The 15,880-nt window shown below is 40.7% G+C and overlaps 1 protein-coding gene across 1 annotated transcript in view; it reads right to left on the bottom strand.

Annotated features, from left to right (window-relative positions):
• The window catches only part of SND1 (staphylococcal nuclease and tudor domain containing 1), a 415,142-nt gene that overhangs the window by 201,653 nt on the left and 197,609 nt on the right, over positions 1-15,880 (bottom strand). The window contains exon 12 of the mRNA XM_082400014.1: positions 15,546-15,646. Coding sequence (XP_082256140.1) covers positions 15,546-15,646 — 101 coding nt within the window. The remainder of the gene's footprint in view (positions 1-15,545; positions 15,647-15,880) is intronic.

Genomic DNA, 15,880 nt, shown 5'->3' with positions numbered 1-15,880 from the left:
GGCCATCCGTGCAGCCTCCCGCTTCGAACCTGGCTGTCCTGGGAGGAGGGCACCCTGGGCTGATGAAGTTGATGCGCTCCCCTCTTTGGCGGCAGCACGTGGCCTGGGAGAGCGCCCACCCAGCCGCAGCCTCTGCATCTCACGTGCCGCTGCAGCGGCAAGATTCACGGCTCCCGCAACAGGCCAGTGTTATCCAATATGCATGAAATCAAAGTTTTCATCATTTCCAATGGTCAAAGGCCAGTGGGTGTTAAATCCCAGAATATCAGGGTTAACAAAGGAGTCATTAAAAACCCAGCATTAAATCACTGCTGTAGCCAATGGCGAGAGTGATGTCTGCAATACATTACGAGGCTGATTAGAAAGAAACAAGTTCCAGTTTAGAAATGAATTATCGGATTTTTAAAAAAACTGGTTGGATAGCTATCACAGCAATTTTGTTATCACAGGGGAATGAGAGGGGGTGACGTATAAGTTATGTCATGGATGGCAAATTATCATCTCCTAAAATCACAGGGAACAGAAATCAGGGGTGAATAACTTCCTAAAGACAAAATGAGGGAGAAGAGAATCCTGACACTCTGGCCAGATTCTACCTCCTCTATCTTTTTAGTTTTTATGGGTGGGCGGCGGCGGGGGGGGGACAGTTCTGAGCTGCAAAGCCGTTATTATTATACTCTGTGCCCTAGAAACAAGTTTACTCTACAGAAGTTTTAGAACAATCAGTCTGCTTACAGTCCCACTATCCCTGCCAGACTCTAAATAAACTCATTCTTCAGCTCATGCTTCTTGGAGCTGCCATAAAAAAATATACCTTCCAGAAAAAGATGACTCAGCTATTAAAATGGAAGGTAAACTGTGGAGAGGGCTGGATAGGGAGAGGAGGGGAAATGAGTGCGGACCCTAATGAACTGTCTTCTAATCCACAATGAACACTGTGTTACTGCTGAACATAATCTATCAATGTGAAAATGGTCTAATGATCTAAAGATGAAAAACACAGAACGGGCACAAGTGGGCAAGGTATGACCTACCTATATGCTCCAATTTTCCTGAGTTTCCAGATGGGAAAAACAGCCTCCAGAGACTCCTATTTACTTTTTTATGGATCTATCCTGGGACAGTTCATTTACAATAAAAACACATGCCACCAAGTTCTACTCAAGCTCAGGCTGAAAGAATCCCTTTACAGGCAATGATTCTCAACCACACCCTCTCAAACACAAAGCTCAACAATGCAGAACAAGGTATGGAAAATAGTTCCAATTCAAACTATCCAATCCAAAATAGGAATACTTCTAGTTATTGACTATTCCTCCTCTGCCAACCAAACCCACTCTAAAAACAAGACTGACATCTCCCCCTGAAAACAAGTCTTGCAAGGTTCTCAAAGACCAGACTCAAACTTTTGTGTGTTATAATCAAGGGCAATATTCAAATACTTAACATTATAGTACTGGCTAGTTTGTTATACATGTGAATGCTAGCTGAACACAAGCCCTGCTTATAAATAGAAAGGTGTGAAGGAAAACAGCCAGGGTCATAAATGGGGTTATATCTAGAAGAGCATCAACACAAAACAGGAAATCACTTGAGGATATTAGTCTGGATTGAAGGCTGCCAAATAATTATGCCTCAGTCACCTAAGTACACATTATTAATTTCAGATACATCAGTCTTATCTGATACATCTACAACTTATCTGAGAGTAGAGGAGAATGTTGGCTTTGGAAACTCCTGTTTCCTCTAGCCTTCCTTTCCTAGTGCTTGTTAATACTGGCAGCACATTAGAACCACCATTCAAAATACCCTTTCCAGGCCAATTAATACCAGAATCTCTAGGGGTAAAGATCAGTATTTTAAAAACAACAAATATCAGTACCTAGATTTAAAATATGGGGCACCATTATATTTTTAAGAGCCCCAAGTGGTTCTATAATGTAGTTTTGTGGAAAACTGCCTAGACAACTAATATAGGCTTCTTTTCAAGAATTCAAGGGGCCAAGAATGATGAAACCCAACTTCAGGGCCCCAGAATCATGTGTCAAACAATCTAGCATTCCACAAAGAACAAGAACTTAAGAATTGTGGGTAGGGAGCACACCAAACTTTGGAACCGGTTCAGGAACAGCAAATTCATTTCTATTGGCTCTATTTAGGTTGCAGGAAGATAAGCAATCGGCTATGGGAGCCACCAGGGAGAAGATTCCTCATGTTTGTCTCCTCAGAACAGAGCTGCCAGTTGCCATGCTGCATCTTCTAGGCAGCTGTGATGACAAGAGCCCCCTCCAAAATGTAGGCACCACTTGGGGAGGGGGAGTTCTCTGCCTCTCAGGGGAATAAGGGACAAATAAGCAAACACGTGGCTATTATGACAAAACCAGGCCTACGTACCCAGTTTATTATTAGCCTGACATTAAACACCACTTAAAAACAAAATAAAACTACCCGCCCACACAAACACGCACCCAAGACAGAAAATTACATAATGGCATCTGGAATGATTGGCTCTGACAGTGCAAGGAGAACCAGCCAAATCATAGAGGTCCGGTAAAGACCAAAATGGAGACGGGGTAGCCCCGGAAAGCCTTTTTCAAATCCTCTGTGGTTGGACTTCCCTGGTGGTGCAGTGGTTAAGAATCCGCCTGCCAATGCAGGAGACACGGGTTCGAGCCCTGGTCTGGGAAGATCCCACATGCCGCGGAGCAACTAAGCTTCTGCACCACAACTACTGAGCCTGCGCTCTAGAGCCTGCGAGTCACAACTACTGAGCCCGTGTGCCACAACTACTGAAGCCCACGCGCCTAGAGCCCATGCTCCGCAGCAAGAGAAGCCACCGCAATGAGAAGCCCACGCACGGCCACGAAGAGTAGCCCCCGCTAGCCGCAACTAGAGAAAGCCCGCACGCAGCAACGAACACCCAATGCAGCCAAAAATAAAATTTTAAAAAAAGGTGCATTAGAAAATGGTATTAAAAAAAAATCCTCTATGGTTTTTGCAGGTGCTGATATACATGAAAAATGCTTTGTCCTTGTTTAGAGGAAGGCATTCAAAATAATACTCTAGATTCTGGAAGGCCATCATTCTGCTCTGCGAAATACCAAGCCACTGTTACCTGGAAAAATAACTATCTTCTTCTACATAAGTTAGAAGAAAATTGTTTTGGCACAGGTTGCTTCTTAGAGTGGATGCTCAAGAGAAGTTCTCTCAGATGGGTCAGAAAGGAAAAACAGGCCCAGTAAGAATTCTACTAACTGCTCCGTTATGGTTTATGGCCCATAACCCAGCCAGCTGGCACCACGGAAACAGGCGAGTCATGTTTTGTTTCCCAGAATTCATTAGCAACTGGACCAAGCCCAACGTATGGATAAAGTCTAGAATGTGGGAACAGCTTTAGGCTTCCACCGCCTCAACGAAGTATACAACTGCAGCAAAGCTCTAGAAATGAGTCTCCACTTATAAAACAAAGTCAAAACAAAAATGTTTGCTGGTAGTCAACGTGTGCCTAAGAATTAGAAGACATAATATTTTTTAACTGAATGATTCGCAGCTCTAGTAGCAGCAACAAATGAACCCAGCAATACAATAAGGGTTTTGCGATTTCCTATTCTCCCCTTCCCTTGGGGGGAACGTGGGATTATTTTGGTTTCCAACTTTGAAATACAGTAAGCAACTACAGAGCCTTGGTGGTGAACCCTCACTCAAATGGTCTTATCTCTCCATAGCCACAGGCTGTGCTAAGTGACAAACGAAGGAAAACAGTTTCAAAGCCAGGTTTCTGAGAAAGTGGTGACAAGACAAAATGATTTACACAGGTGCTTCTTACTTTAGAGGAAAAGGTGATTTTGCAGTCAATGTCAAGATGATTTTTGTTTTGGGAGGAGGCAGGATGGTGTAAGAACTGCAATATAATTAATTCCCCTTGTTGCTGACCTGATACGTGATGGTTTATAAATCACAGTTTTAACACAACAGAAGCTCACATTAAGGCAATAGTTTGTTGAATCACAGCTGTCATGTAAACAGATGTATCAGAAAGCCAAAAGGCTCCATGTAAAACCCACACTGGAAACTTGATAAAAGGCAGTCCCAAGTTTCCTTTGGCCCCTATGAAGCTCGTGCCATTAAACATCTCTAAATTCTATGATGCATGCTGACTTCCAAGGTCCAAATATTTGTTAAATCCCTCCATGTTCCACTTGCTGTGAACACAACGATGGCACAAAACTTCACAAAGGCATCACAGCAGATAGGGTCAGTCTAAAAGATCCACAAAGGGAATTCCCTGGCGGTCCAGTGGTTAGGACCCTGCACTTTCACTGCCATGGGCCCGGGTTCAATCCCTGGTTGGGGCACTAAGATCCCACGATGCAGCAAAGAAGAAAACAAAAAAAATCCAGAGAATCTGACTTTCAGTAAGACTTTTAAGGTAGGGGCAGAGAATAGCAGCATTTCCTAAAACACTTAGTCAGTAGCCCTCTGCCTTTTAAACACCTAATATATACAGGTAGGAAGTAAACAGGTAGCTAAATATGTATACACAACAAGTATACCCAGGGAGGCTGCTTGCTAGCACATCTCTTGGTTTGAAAGATACTATTCAATAAAATTGCTTTTACTAAGGAATAAATCTTGTCCCTACTCAATGGTCAGCGTGTGTTAAACTCCTTGAAACATTAAAAATTACTCATGAATATCTAACTTCTTTTACGGGAGTACTTATCAGGCATTACTGTCTTAGGTAAACAGAGTATACCTTCGATGCTTAGAGGAAAAATGATGTGATTCAGTGGCAAGTGAAAAAATGAGAAAAGAGAAATCCAAAACCAAAGTGTCTGCCGTGGAACAATAAGAACAGAGCAGTACAACAACATCTAACCATAATCCCATGGGGTGATTTGTTGTTTAACCTTTGAGCAGGTACTACCGACTAGGCATTTTCTATATCTTATTCAAGCTCATCTGTGAGGTAGCAACGTTATCAGTAGATGGGCTTGGGCGGGGGGACTGCGAAGAAGAAGAGGGTGGAATATAAAAACATTCAAGAAGAATCCTTAAAAAAGAAAAAAGTTGAGTGAAAAGAAATGGCCAGAGATGTTGGAGAGGTGACAAAGAAAGGACAAAAGAGACCCCTAGGTCTGAAATTAGGCCAATGACCAATTTAGAGGCCAGGCTTAGGACTCATTTAACTACTTGACTATTATGGCTTAGTCACTGTGCTAGACATTTTAAATGCACGGGCACATTTAATCCTCACAACAGCCCTCGGAGTGTAGTATTATCGTATCGAACTCACATAAGAAAAAAACTAAGGCCCAAGACTGCACAGCTATCAAGGTGTAGAGCCGAGGTTTAATCTCAAGTGTGCTTACCTCCAAAGCCTATTTGAAGAAAATATCCACAGAATCTTCAGATCCAACAATAACTAGCCTTCATCTCAACACTATGACAAACGGTCAAAGTTTTCCTGTTCCTAAATTAAATTCTTAAAAAATAACCAGCACTCAAAAGGCGTACCCTTCAAACAACGGTTATGTTAGCATGATTACATAATGGCTGATTCCCCCTATTTTCTAAACTTTTGAAAATGCTACTACAATTTTGATTACTTTAAAATATCACTCAGTATGAACTGGAGCAAATCCCTATGAAGCGGCATCACCACTGGGAGATAGAAAAATCTATAAAACTCCATTCCTACTTCCCTTACCACTGTGTACTGTGCTGGCCACAGGAACTGTAAAAAGAAAGGGGCTGAGAAGTGGCATGAAAAGACACAATTTGTGCTTACTGGTAATCATGTCAAATGTCCCCTCTCCTTATCACATCAAATTGCACTCTCCAAAGAAAGAAATAAAGAATGCTTGAGGGAGGTCAGAATGGCAGACTGAGAACTTATGTCCACATGACATTCTTTACAAGGTCCCGCTGAAATGACAGAAAAGACAGATATGCACAAGAATAAAGCCCTAATAGCGCTGGAAAATAAGAAAGTGTGTTAACAGCATATCAGAAAGTTTGCACAAATCCTGAAAGACAGAAAACAGATCGGATCAGATGGGTGGCAAATCAGGGGCGCCTCAAGGGCCTTTATTGACACATACAAAGCACACAGTGAGTAGGCTTTGGAAACATCATCTGAGCAATTAATCAGGAACAGCATTCAGAAGAGCAGGGCCGGCCAGCCAGCCTCTTCCCCATCCATCCCTATGATGCCCACAGAGTTGCTAGGAGCACAGAGTTTTCACCCTTGGTAATAGAAAAGTGCCCTAACTAGCAAGCACAGGCATTTCTTCCAGCACGTACTGGTTTGTGTGATCCCAAGCAGTTCACAACCCACAAAACCACCAAAACCCCGAAACAAACAGGGTTATACACAGTCGTCTTAAACCCTATGGAAATTTCTAGCCTAAGCACCAGCAAAAACGACCCTAATAAAAATGGTGCACAATGAAAAATCTCTAGGGTTCGAGTAGCCTTGAACTCTGGGGCTCTGATTCTTTCTCTTCCGTCTAGAGAAGGGACTACAGGGCTTTGTTTTCAATAGAGACCATTTAAAAAAAAATTTTTTTTAATTGAAGTATAGTTGATTTACAATGTTGTGCCATCAATAGAGACCATTTTAATCAAAGCAGTCTGATGCATAGTGTAGCATTCTTCACTAATCCACTGTTTTAATTCTGGAAAAAGTGTCTTCACAGCTTTTGTGACCTCACCGACAGGTTGCTACCGGGCTTAACAAAGCGAAAAGCATAAAGGTTCTTGAAGTCACTAATGTATTCATGACTTACATGAAAGGAAATTCCTACTATAGACTCCTCTTTACACTCAGATTTTTCTTATTTAAGTCTTTATACCTTGCTAAAGTTCTCCCTTTAAATGTAAGAAAGTTTAATCCCTTACTGTTTTCAATACTTCAATGTATTTGGGAACATCACTTATAAACCAATACGACTTCTACTTTATATCAATGTGTTTCCCCAAATTACCAATGTCACATGAGATAATTCACTTCAAAAAAACACGTGTTATAATAGAACAGAGGGCAGGTGATTTTGGTAGATGGATTTTGTGGCCTGAAAGTAAAGCAGAGGCACAGTGTTTAGAGAGAGCAGGCCAAACACATCACAGACCCACCCCATCCCTGGTCCCCCCTCATAGGTCATCCCAGGGAAATGCACTAAAGCTCTCTACCAGGTGATGAAAGCCCCCCATGCCTTGACAGTTTTAGTGGGGTCTGAAATTTGCCTGCTTCCTCTATGTTCCAGGTCCACTTTCAGGCACCATATAAGGAAGGCTGCGTCTGATACTTGCTGCTCCCTTATGACTTTTTTATGACAGATGTCTTGGAGAAGCAGACACAGAAAACTGCAGAGGAACAACCGTGCCAACTCCAACCTGGTCCTTTCTTCATAAATATAGGTCAAGGTTCACAAAATGCTTGAGGACTTATGAAAGAAAAAGAACAAAGTAAAGAACATTTAGTCATGGGGGAAAGCTGGAAGAAGTGCTTAATTTTTAAATAAGATTCTCAGAGATAGAGAAAATATTATATTCATAGACTAAGAAGAGCATGCTATTAAAATAGAGCACTTAAAGAACAGAAAATTTAAATATGAGTGCTGAGATTAAAAAGTAAAATGGGTTTGATCAAGAGACTAGTATGTAAACTTCATGGGGGCACAAATCATTTCTATTTTAGAACTGCCATATATTCCTGGTGCCTAACCCAGTGCTTAGTACACACCAGGCACTCTCTAAAGACTGGGTGTATGAAATAACAAGTAAGTACATGAATGAGTGAGATGAATGAATCAGAGACGGTATGAATGTAAATGAGTCAATATACATGGCTGGCTGGCTGGCTAAGCAAGTGGGAAAACAATGAAGACATCTCCTTGAATATAGGACAAAAATGCAGAGGTGGTCTTAAAAATTTGGAAGAAAAGTTAGATATACGAAGATACAATATTACAAAAGAAAAAGAAAATAATTCAAGAAGTAACAACAAAAAATCTCTTTAGTGTTCAGTGTTGAAAAGACAATCGAGTATGAAGCAAAAAGGACATCGAAATATTTTGATAAAATTTCAGAAAACCAACAATTAATGGTAAATTGTAAAAACTCTTCCAGAGCCAGAAAAAAATGTTACATTTTAAAGAAACAGAAATTGGATTTCTCATAAACGTTGTTGAAGCAATAGAACACAGTGTCTTCAAAGTTTTCAGGAAAATAATTTTGAAGCCAGAATTTTATAATGACACTAACAATCAAGAACATAAGCAAAAAAATTTAGACATTTTCAGAAATTCAGAAACTTTACCACCCAACACATGAGAAAAATCAAGGTTCTTCAACAAATGAGAGGAAAAACCACAAAAAGAATGACTTGAGATATAGTGGCAACTGTATATGAAGAAGTGTAAAAAGGAAGAAGGGATATAGACACACACAGAATTAATTCAACAGTTCTCTGGACATTGAATGGCATGGGTTTCTTTTACTGTAGGTCTAATCACACTATCATGTTTTTGGTCCAACAGTAACACACAATTATAATTGCTAGGGGATGGGGGATAGGTTTAAATATTTAGGAACATCTTGCAAGCAAAGGTTAGAAGACAATGACATTGACAGAGGAGAAACTGAATAAATGCTATAAATCTTGATAAAAGCAAAAAAAAAAAACTTTTTTAAAAGAATAAGAAAAATGTGTAAGCATTCTAATTTCCTAATCTTTCAGAGTGGGCAGTACACAGACACTATAAAAAGTTAATCAGAAACAGTAACTGAACATTATAAAGTTTACCACTGGTAAAACAACAATAATGTAAGAAAACTAGGGGCTAAAGGGTAGAAATAATAGTGCAAACACTAAAAAATGAAGTAAAGAGATACCGTTTAAAGCTAAAAATTTTAAAAATTAGTAGTGTTAATTTATAGAGTTACAAGGATAACCATCCAAAAAAGTGAGAAGCAGTCTCTGTTAGAAGTTAGCATCGGGTCCTCTGCCCGGTGAGGCAGGAGTAAGGTAAGCAGGTCTTTAGGTCCCTAAGAGAACATGGAGCAGGATGGGAACCACGGTGAATTGTCAGGACTCGCAAAGCTTCACCAACACTGAACGACCCAAGAATGGTAATGTGAAGAGGAAAAGGACAAATGGCTTCAGTGGGTAGTCGCTTGAGCATTTCATTTTGTCTACTGACAGGTTAAGTTATTGACTCATCTAAAAATAAAGATGTAAGAGGGATTATCTCTTATTTTTATTTTAACTTGTTTGAGTGGTGGATTCTCTAAAAGTCCCAGGCAAAATCTGAATAGAAAAGAGCCTTTTAAGGTACTGTCTATATAAAGTCACTTGTGTTTCTTAAAGCCAAAATCTACATAAGCAAGGTTCTGGGGGCAGCAAAGCCAGTGAATACCCTTAAGGACTCTTGACATCTCAGCAACCAGAGTCGAGAAAGTTCCTGAGAATGAAGTGCAGCTGGGAGAGCCTCGGCACAGGGAAATGCTTAAGACTTTGTTCACGGCTATATTCCCCGTGCCTGGCACACGGTAGGTGCTCAACAAATATGTGTTGAATAAACAGATAAATCTATTGTTCTTAGCAGACAAATATAGAAGGAGCAACTGGTCTCCTGTCTGGGCCCAGTCCCTCACTAAGTTACTTTGAGGGCCCACAGAAATCGGAATAGATAGCATTTCTACTTTTTCCAAACAGGGCCTTTAACTTAAGATGATTTTGAACACACTTATCCATATCTCTAAACATTCCAGAATGTTCCTCCCTTAGGATGAGCTCCCCTTATTTGGAGAAAAGCCTCACTTTCCCCCAGGCTCTCCCTGGTATACTTTGTGAGATTGATAAGGGGGCCTTCCTGAAGATCAGCTCAGTATAGACTGTCACCCAGTACTTGACATTCTACTCAACTGATACTGAGGAAAAAAAAAAAAAAAGTAGAGAAAAGTGAAAGAAAGAACACACATTGCTCAGCAAAGGATTCTGCTGATTTGTAAGAGCCAAGTGCTCCATTATGAAAAGCTTAATTGAACTTCCATATATAGTGATGAGGGTAATACAATAATTTGAAAGCATCAGGGCTTTACAAAGAAAAAAAAGGCTAAGCCGCCTGAGATTCCCACATATACACAGCCACAAGATGTTCAAGATCTAACTGAAACTAAGCAGTGTTCCCACCTGAACCCTTTGCCACAACCAAGTTCCTTCTTACGGTGCTGTATGGGGCCATTCTCTTAAAATGGTCACTGTGCTAAAGCTAGCAGGAGATAGGTGCAGTTATTTAACGACTCTTTCCGAAGTATTCTAAGCTAAATGCCACAGATGCTTCCAATGTCTTCGGGATGGTGGATAGGCATAAATAATTCTACTACTCAACACAGCAGCCTGTGAGGTTGAGAAAACAACCTACGGTGCTCTTTTTAGAGGTGAAGGTTGGTTAGGTGTTTATGATTTAGGTGTTTGGGGGTGAGGGGAGAGGAGGAATGTTTCTTCTGATGTCTTCTTTTCCCTTAAAAGCAGGAAAAGGTTGGAGGGGGAAACCCACTAAAGTAGATGAAGTGTAAACAATAAATCTGTGCAGAAAAGGGGTGGCTACAACCCAGATTTTACCTCCTGGCCGAGCCACTGACATTAATACTATGTCAGGTACTGAAAGAGTACCTCTTCAGAATATTGTGGGCCACTTGGTGAGTAAGAACACTAGGACAGAAAATGGGGTTTCAGGAGGTCACGTTCTTCCTATGTTTAGCTTGGAAGTCAGACATTAGTGTGTTTTAAGATTTGACCTGACAGCAAAAGGCTTACAGCTACAGAACTCAAGCCAGAAAAGCTAGGGATGGTATGACACTGCTTCCTACTATGGCTGAGAAAAACTGAACTAGGATTAGAAAAGAACTCTTCTCGAAGAAGGAGAAGACCTTAACCTCATGTTCAGTCACTAACAGAAGAGCTGAGGAAGTACGCCTGCAAACTAGAACCAATGAAAATGAAAAAAGGAAAAGAAGTCTGATTCTAGGACTTCCTTGGCAGGCCAGTGGTTAAGACTTTGCCTTCCAATGCAGGGGGTGCGGGTTCGATCCCTGGTCGGGGAGCCAAGATCCCACATGCCTCACGGCCAAAAAACCCAAACACCATAAAACAGAAGCAATATTGTGACAAATTCAATAAAGACTTTAAAAATGGCCCGCATCAAAAAAAAAAAAAGTCTGATTCCTTGTAAGTGTAATAGTCTGATTTATATAAAAACAATAAAGACAAACTATCTATGAAGAAGCCAGAGAGCCGCAAAGGAAGTTCATAAAGATGGCATTGCTCCTGCTAGATGATAACCATTACAACAAAGAGTAACTAAGACGTTCCAAGCCCAAGAGATCTGCCACAACATCTCTGGCAGTAAGGACCCCACACAGGCATCAAGGTGGACAGCACTGGCTTTACATGAATGTGGCGGGGAGCAGAGGTTAAAACAATGTTTCAAAAATCACCATCACAAAACCCCAATCACCTCTCAAAAAACTGACCTTGTGCAGAAATCAGGCATTTCCCAACTGTTCCTATTGCACAGTTTCATCTCTGTGCCATCTTTCACTTTTCCAAAATGGGCCATGTCTATTGTCTCCCATTATTGTGAAATACTTCACATAATGAGGAGCAAGGGGGCAAAACCTTAAATGACACTATCTACCGGATATGTGACAATTTTCCGGGGATGGGGGACGGGGTGGTGGTAATTACGAGTGTACACGTGTGAGGCTTGACCCCAAGTCATATTTTTAGGTGCCCCTTTATAAATGTGAACAAATTTTTTTTTAACACTTTTCTTTGAAAATGTGATATGCAGAAAGACATGGGCAATCAGTTAATAGGTAATATGGGTTTGCCAAACTGCAGCTCAAAAGTAATTGGGAAGTCCAGCACAAGTAAAGGTCACCCCACGAAACTTGCTCCTCAGGAAGGCTCTGGCAATAACGGAAGAATGAGATTTTAATCACTGAAGCTAATTACATAGAAGACTAAATCACAAGAAGAGTTATATAAGTGTCTTAAATACAATAAAAAGTAATTAACAGGAAGCGCCATCTTCACAGTTTCCTGTCACAATCCAGGCCTAAAAGGATCAGCTAATTCCCAACCTGGGAGCCAGAGAATGAGAAAGAACTCAAAGTTTGATCTTTTTATTTTTTATTTAAACTGTTTTGATGAACAGGTAACAACTCTTGCCAACTCCATAGTGAAGTTAATCAAGAAAAAAATTTTAATCTATTAGAGGAATGATGAACCTCCTTTTCACTGATTCCCCAGAGGGCAAGAGAGGGGGAGCTGAAGACGGTTCCGCCAGAGAGGCCTCCCAAAGATCACGTGACTGGACGCCGACCCATACAGCAGAGAAAACAACAGGAGGACGAGACGGAACCCTGTGGAGGATAGGGGTAATTCACACACTTTGGCATGTGAAATACACTGAAAAATCTGCTTTGAAATAATCCTGAAAGAGGCCATCTCATCTGTCTCTTCCTTCCCTTTCCCCTGGAATGAGCAGTTTGAGAAAAGCTATTCGAGAATTGATCTCTTGAATAACAGGAAAGCCTCTAGACGCTATGAAGGCCACTACGTAGGTGTAGGAGCCGACAGGTAATGACAGACATAGTTTAGATTGGGTCGTTTAGACACAGTTTAGATAAGATCGTTAATTCTGCAGCATCTCTATAAGCTGAACAAAGCCTAAGGCCTCTCACGAGAGAGGCAATGAACTACTAGAGAAGCTCTCCTAGCAACCTTTCCTTAACTGACCCGCATGTTCTACGATCTCCCCAAAACCCAGAGGCTGATATGTTAGTGACTGAGGACCACTCTAACACACCTGTGCACTTCTATCCCAATCTGTTTCTGTCCCCAGATTTATACTGGTCATTTTTATTATGTACTTCACTAAGTTTTATATCAATAATTGAAATACGAGTACCAAAAGAAAGTGTCTTTATGAAAAATTGTTTTAAAAGGTTTAGTAAGAGGAATGGCTTTTAAATGGCTGCAAAATGTGCAAAAATCAGAGCAGGAAAACTATAACAGATGAGGGGGATGTAAATCACAAAGGTCTAGGATTCCATAATTAGTGTTTTTAAGTCATCATTCCATAGAGAAAGTTATGCAGCTCACAGTGGATCCTTGCTGCCCATATATCAAAGATTTGGAGATGTAAGTACCTTTTTGTGTTTAAAATGGAATTAAAACATTTGGGATAAAAAAATTAAATCCCCTGCTCTAGCCAATGTTTCTGAATAACCATTAAAAGCAGATAGAAGGATTTCGGTATAATAATTCTAAATATAAGCTGAGTACTTTGGACATTATTATTAATACCTCAACTCTCCTACAGTATTATTTGGAATGATTTAAGTAGAGAAAAATCAAGGCCACGGGGAAAACAAAGAGAAGCCATGAGGAAGACTCAAACATCAGAAGCATGCTACCAGGAAGACTTCCTAGAGATGCCCTATCTTTGGCACTGACCTTCCAATAACAAACAAAACTATCAGATACAAGTTTTTTTTTTAATATTTATCAGATTAAAATAAACCTGTAGCTCAGAAGAAACAGCTGTCCCAGGTAACGAAACATCTAAGTACTCCCAGTTTTATTTCATAAAGGGACACTGTGTAATACAGTAAACAATCACTCACAATTTTATCGAACTCCTACCAACTGCTGAATACTGAGACTACAGCAGGGAATAAACAAGACAAAAATCCCTGTCTTCAGGGAGCTTACTATCTGGTGAGGTTTGGTCTCAAAAATATTAGTACATCCCCACATTTCTCCCCGTTACCGCCCAGCAGTTTACTCATAAAGTCTAGTTTAGGAGAAACAAATCTATGAGGAAACTCAATGCACCCCGGGTACCCTGCCAAGCCGGTCTAATCCGAGGTAAATACCTTGGTAAATAATGCGAAAGTAATACTTACGATCTAATTACAAGAACTGGGAGATAGAAAGGTCAATGTTAACGCCCCATAGAACATTTCCAGAATATCTAATTTTAAGCAGTGTAAAAAATATACCTCAATGGTAACCAAATTAAAAAAAAAAAAAAAGAATCCGCTCTAATAGGTCATTAGAAAAACACGAATAGAAGCCATCTGCCAAAAATAAAAAGATGTGCATTTTGACAGCAGTGGTGTTGTTTTAACCAGTAAGTAGATAGAAGGAGCAGTTATCGGAGAGGACTCCTTGTTTGTGGCAGCGAAAATCTTAATCTAGGGGAATACTAACTTTCCAGCTTTCCACAGGAGGAAAGCATGCATCAAGCTCCTAAGAATTGGTGACAAATTGGTAATAATCGTTGTTTCAAGTTATACAGATAGAAGAATGAGCAAAATATTTCCTAGTTTCCCCCATTCCAAAAATAGTATCTAATTTCTCAAGAACCTGCTTCTAAAAATAACCTGATGCCTGTGATGCTATTAAGGTAATGACATCAAAAGCCGATATTCAGTTCCTCTCAGCAAAAGTGAAGTCTCCGATTGCTGTGTGAACGGCAACAACATTAATACCTATAGGAGTGGCAACAGTAGCTAAAAAATACCTGTTTCCAAAAGTGACAACACGAATGGGGGTGGGGGGTGGGGGGTGGGGCGGGGGTGGGGTGACGGATGGGAGAAGCTCCTGTTTGGCAGGAGAGCTTCTGGAAAGTAAGTTAGCTACCGGATCCTCTTTCTTTCAGAGGCATGCTATAGCTTAGAGAGAGGTGTTTCTCCCAATGGGCTTCACTGTACTTTCAACAAGACAATCCCTGTTATGATGAGAAACCTATCCTTTTCTTCCCCTCCACCACGCCCTCTTTTAAAAGAAAAGAAAAATACCAGTTTGGTAACAAACACCATTTAAGATTGTGAAATAGAGAAGGAGACAATTAGCATGCTGGTGTATTTTACGTAGGGTAAGAATCGCTCCTGGGGACTGACTGATTGTTTTAATATTTACTGTGGAAGCATGGCCCAGCAGGCTTCCTACTGCCCCCATCAGATAGCTCCTTGGAAGGCTGTTCCTCAACCGAGCTCCCAAAAGACTTTGGAATGTAACCAGAGTAAGGCCAGCCTAGTAGAAGAGGGAGACCCTGTCATCTACTGATTACATACATCTATACAAAGAAAAGGTCCAATTAACCTCTCTTCTTTTTCTGGCCTACAATTAAACTAATATGCGGATAACCTTTCTAATTTTGCATAGTACCTAAGGGCCCGATTGACACTCAAAACACGGCATTATTAATAGTAATAATGAGTGCTACATAGTGCCAAGCACACAGAGCCCAATAAGTCTTAAATAATGACAATAATGAAAGTATACGATTAACTAATGAGCGATTATGCAGTACTTCGCAAACAAAGTGCTACACAGGCACATAACAATTATAAGCCACTGAGTTAAGAGTAACAGAAAGCAAATCAGGACAAAAGGGAGGAGAGACTTGAATGAGGAGAGAACTCTCAGCTATGGCTGAGCTGCTACCAGCCAGAACACTCACATTCCTCCAATGGTGACAGTGGCACAGGTACGCTCTGAAAAGGCAGGCACCGTCTCTGTGGCTGGGCTGGCCGGTCTAATGTAGTCCACAGTCACGTTGACCTGAAAATAAAGAATCAAGGTAGACCACTGTAAAGTAATTACACTCCAATAAAGATGTTAAAAAAAAAAAAAAAAAAAAGCATCAAGGTAGTTAAGGCTGAGAATTTGCAACACAGCTCATTAGCAGCCCCCTGTGCCAGCACAACTGTAAAAGCTGACCTCACTCACAGTATGACCTTGTGGGTCTAAGATTTTAAAAAACAACTGAAAGACAGCTGAACCACACTTGGGGAG

Source organism: Balaenoptera borealis (assembly GCF_965194805.1).
Source record: "Balaenoptera borealis genome assembly, chromosome: 7".
NCBI classification, from domain to species: domain Eukaryota; kingdom Metazoa; phylum Chordata; class Mammalia; order Artiodactyla; family Balaenopteridae; genus Balaenoptera; species Balaenoptera borealis.
This window is presented reverse-complemented; position numbering and strand designations above follow the sequence as displayed.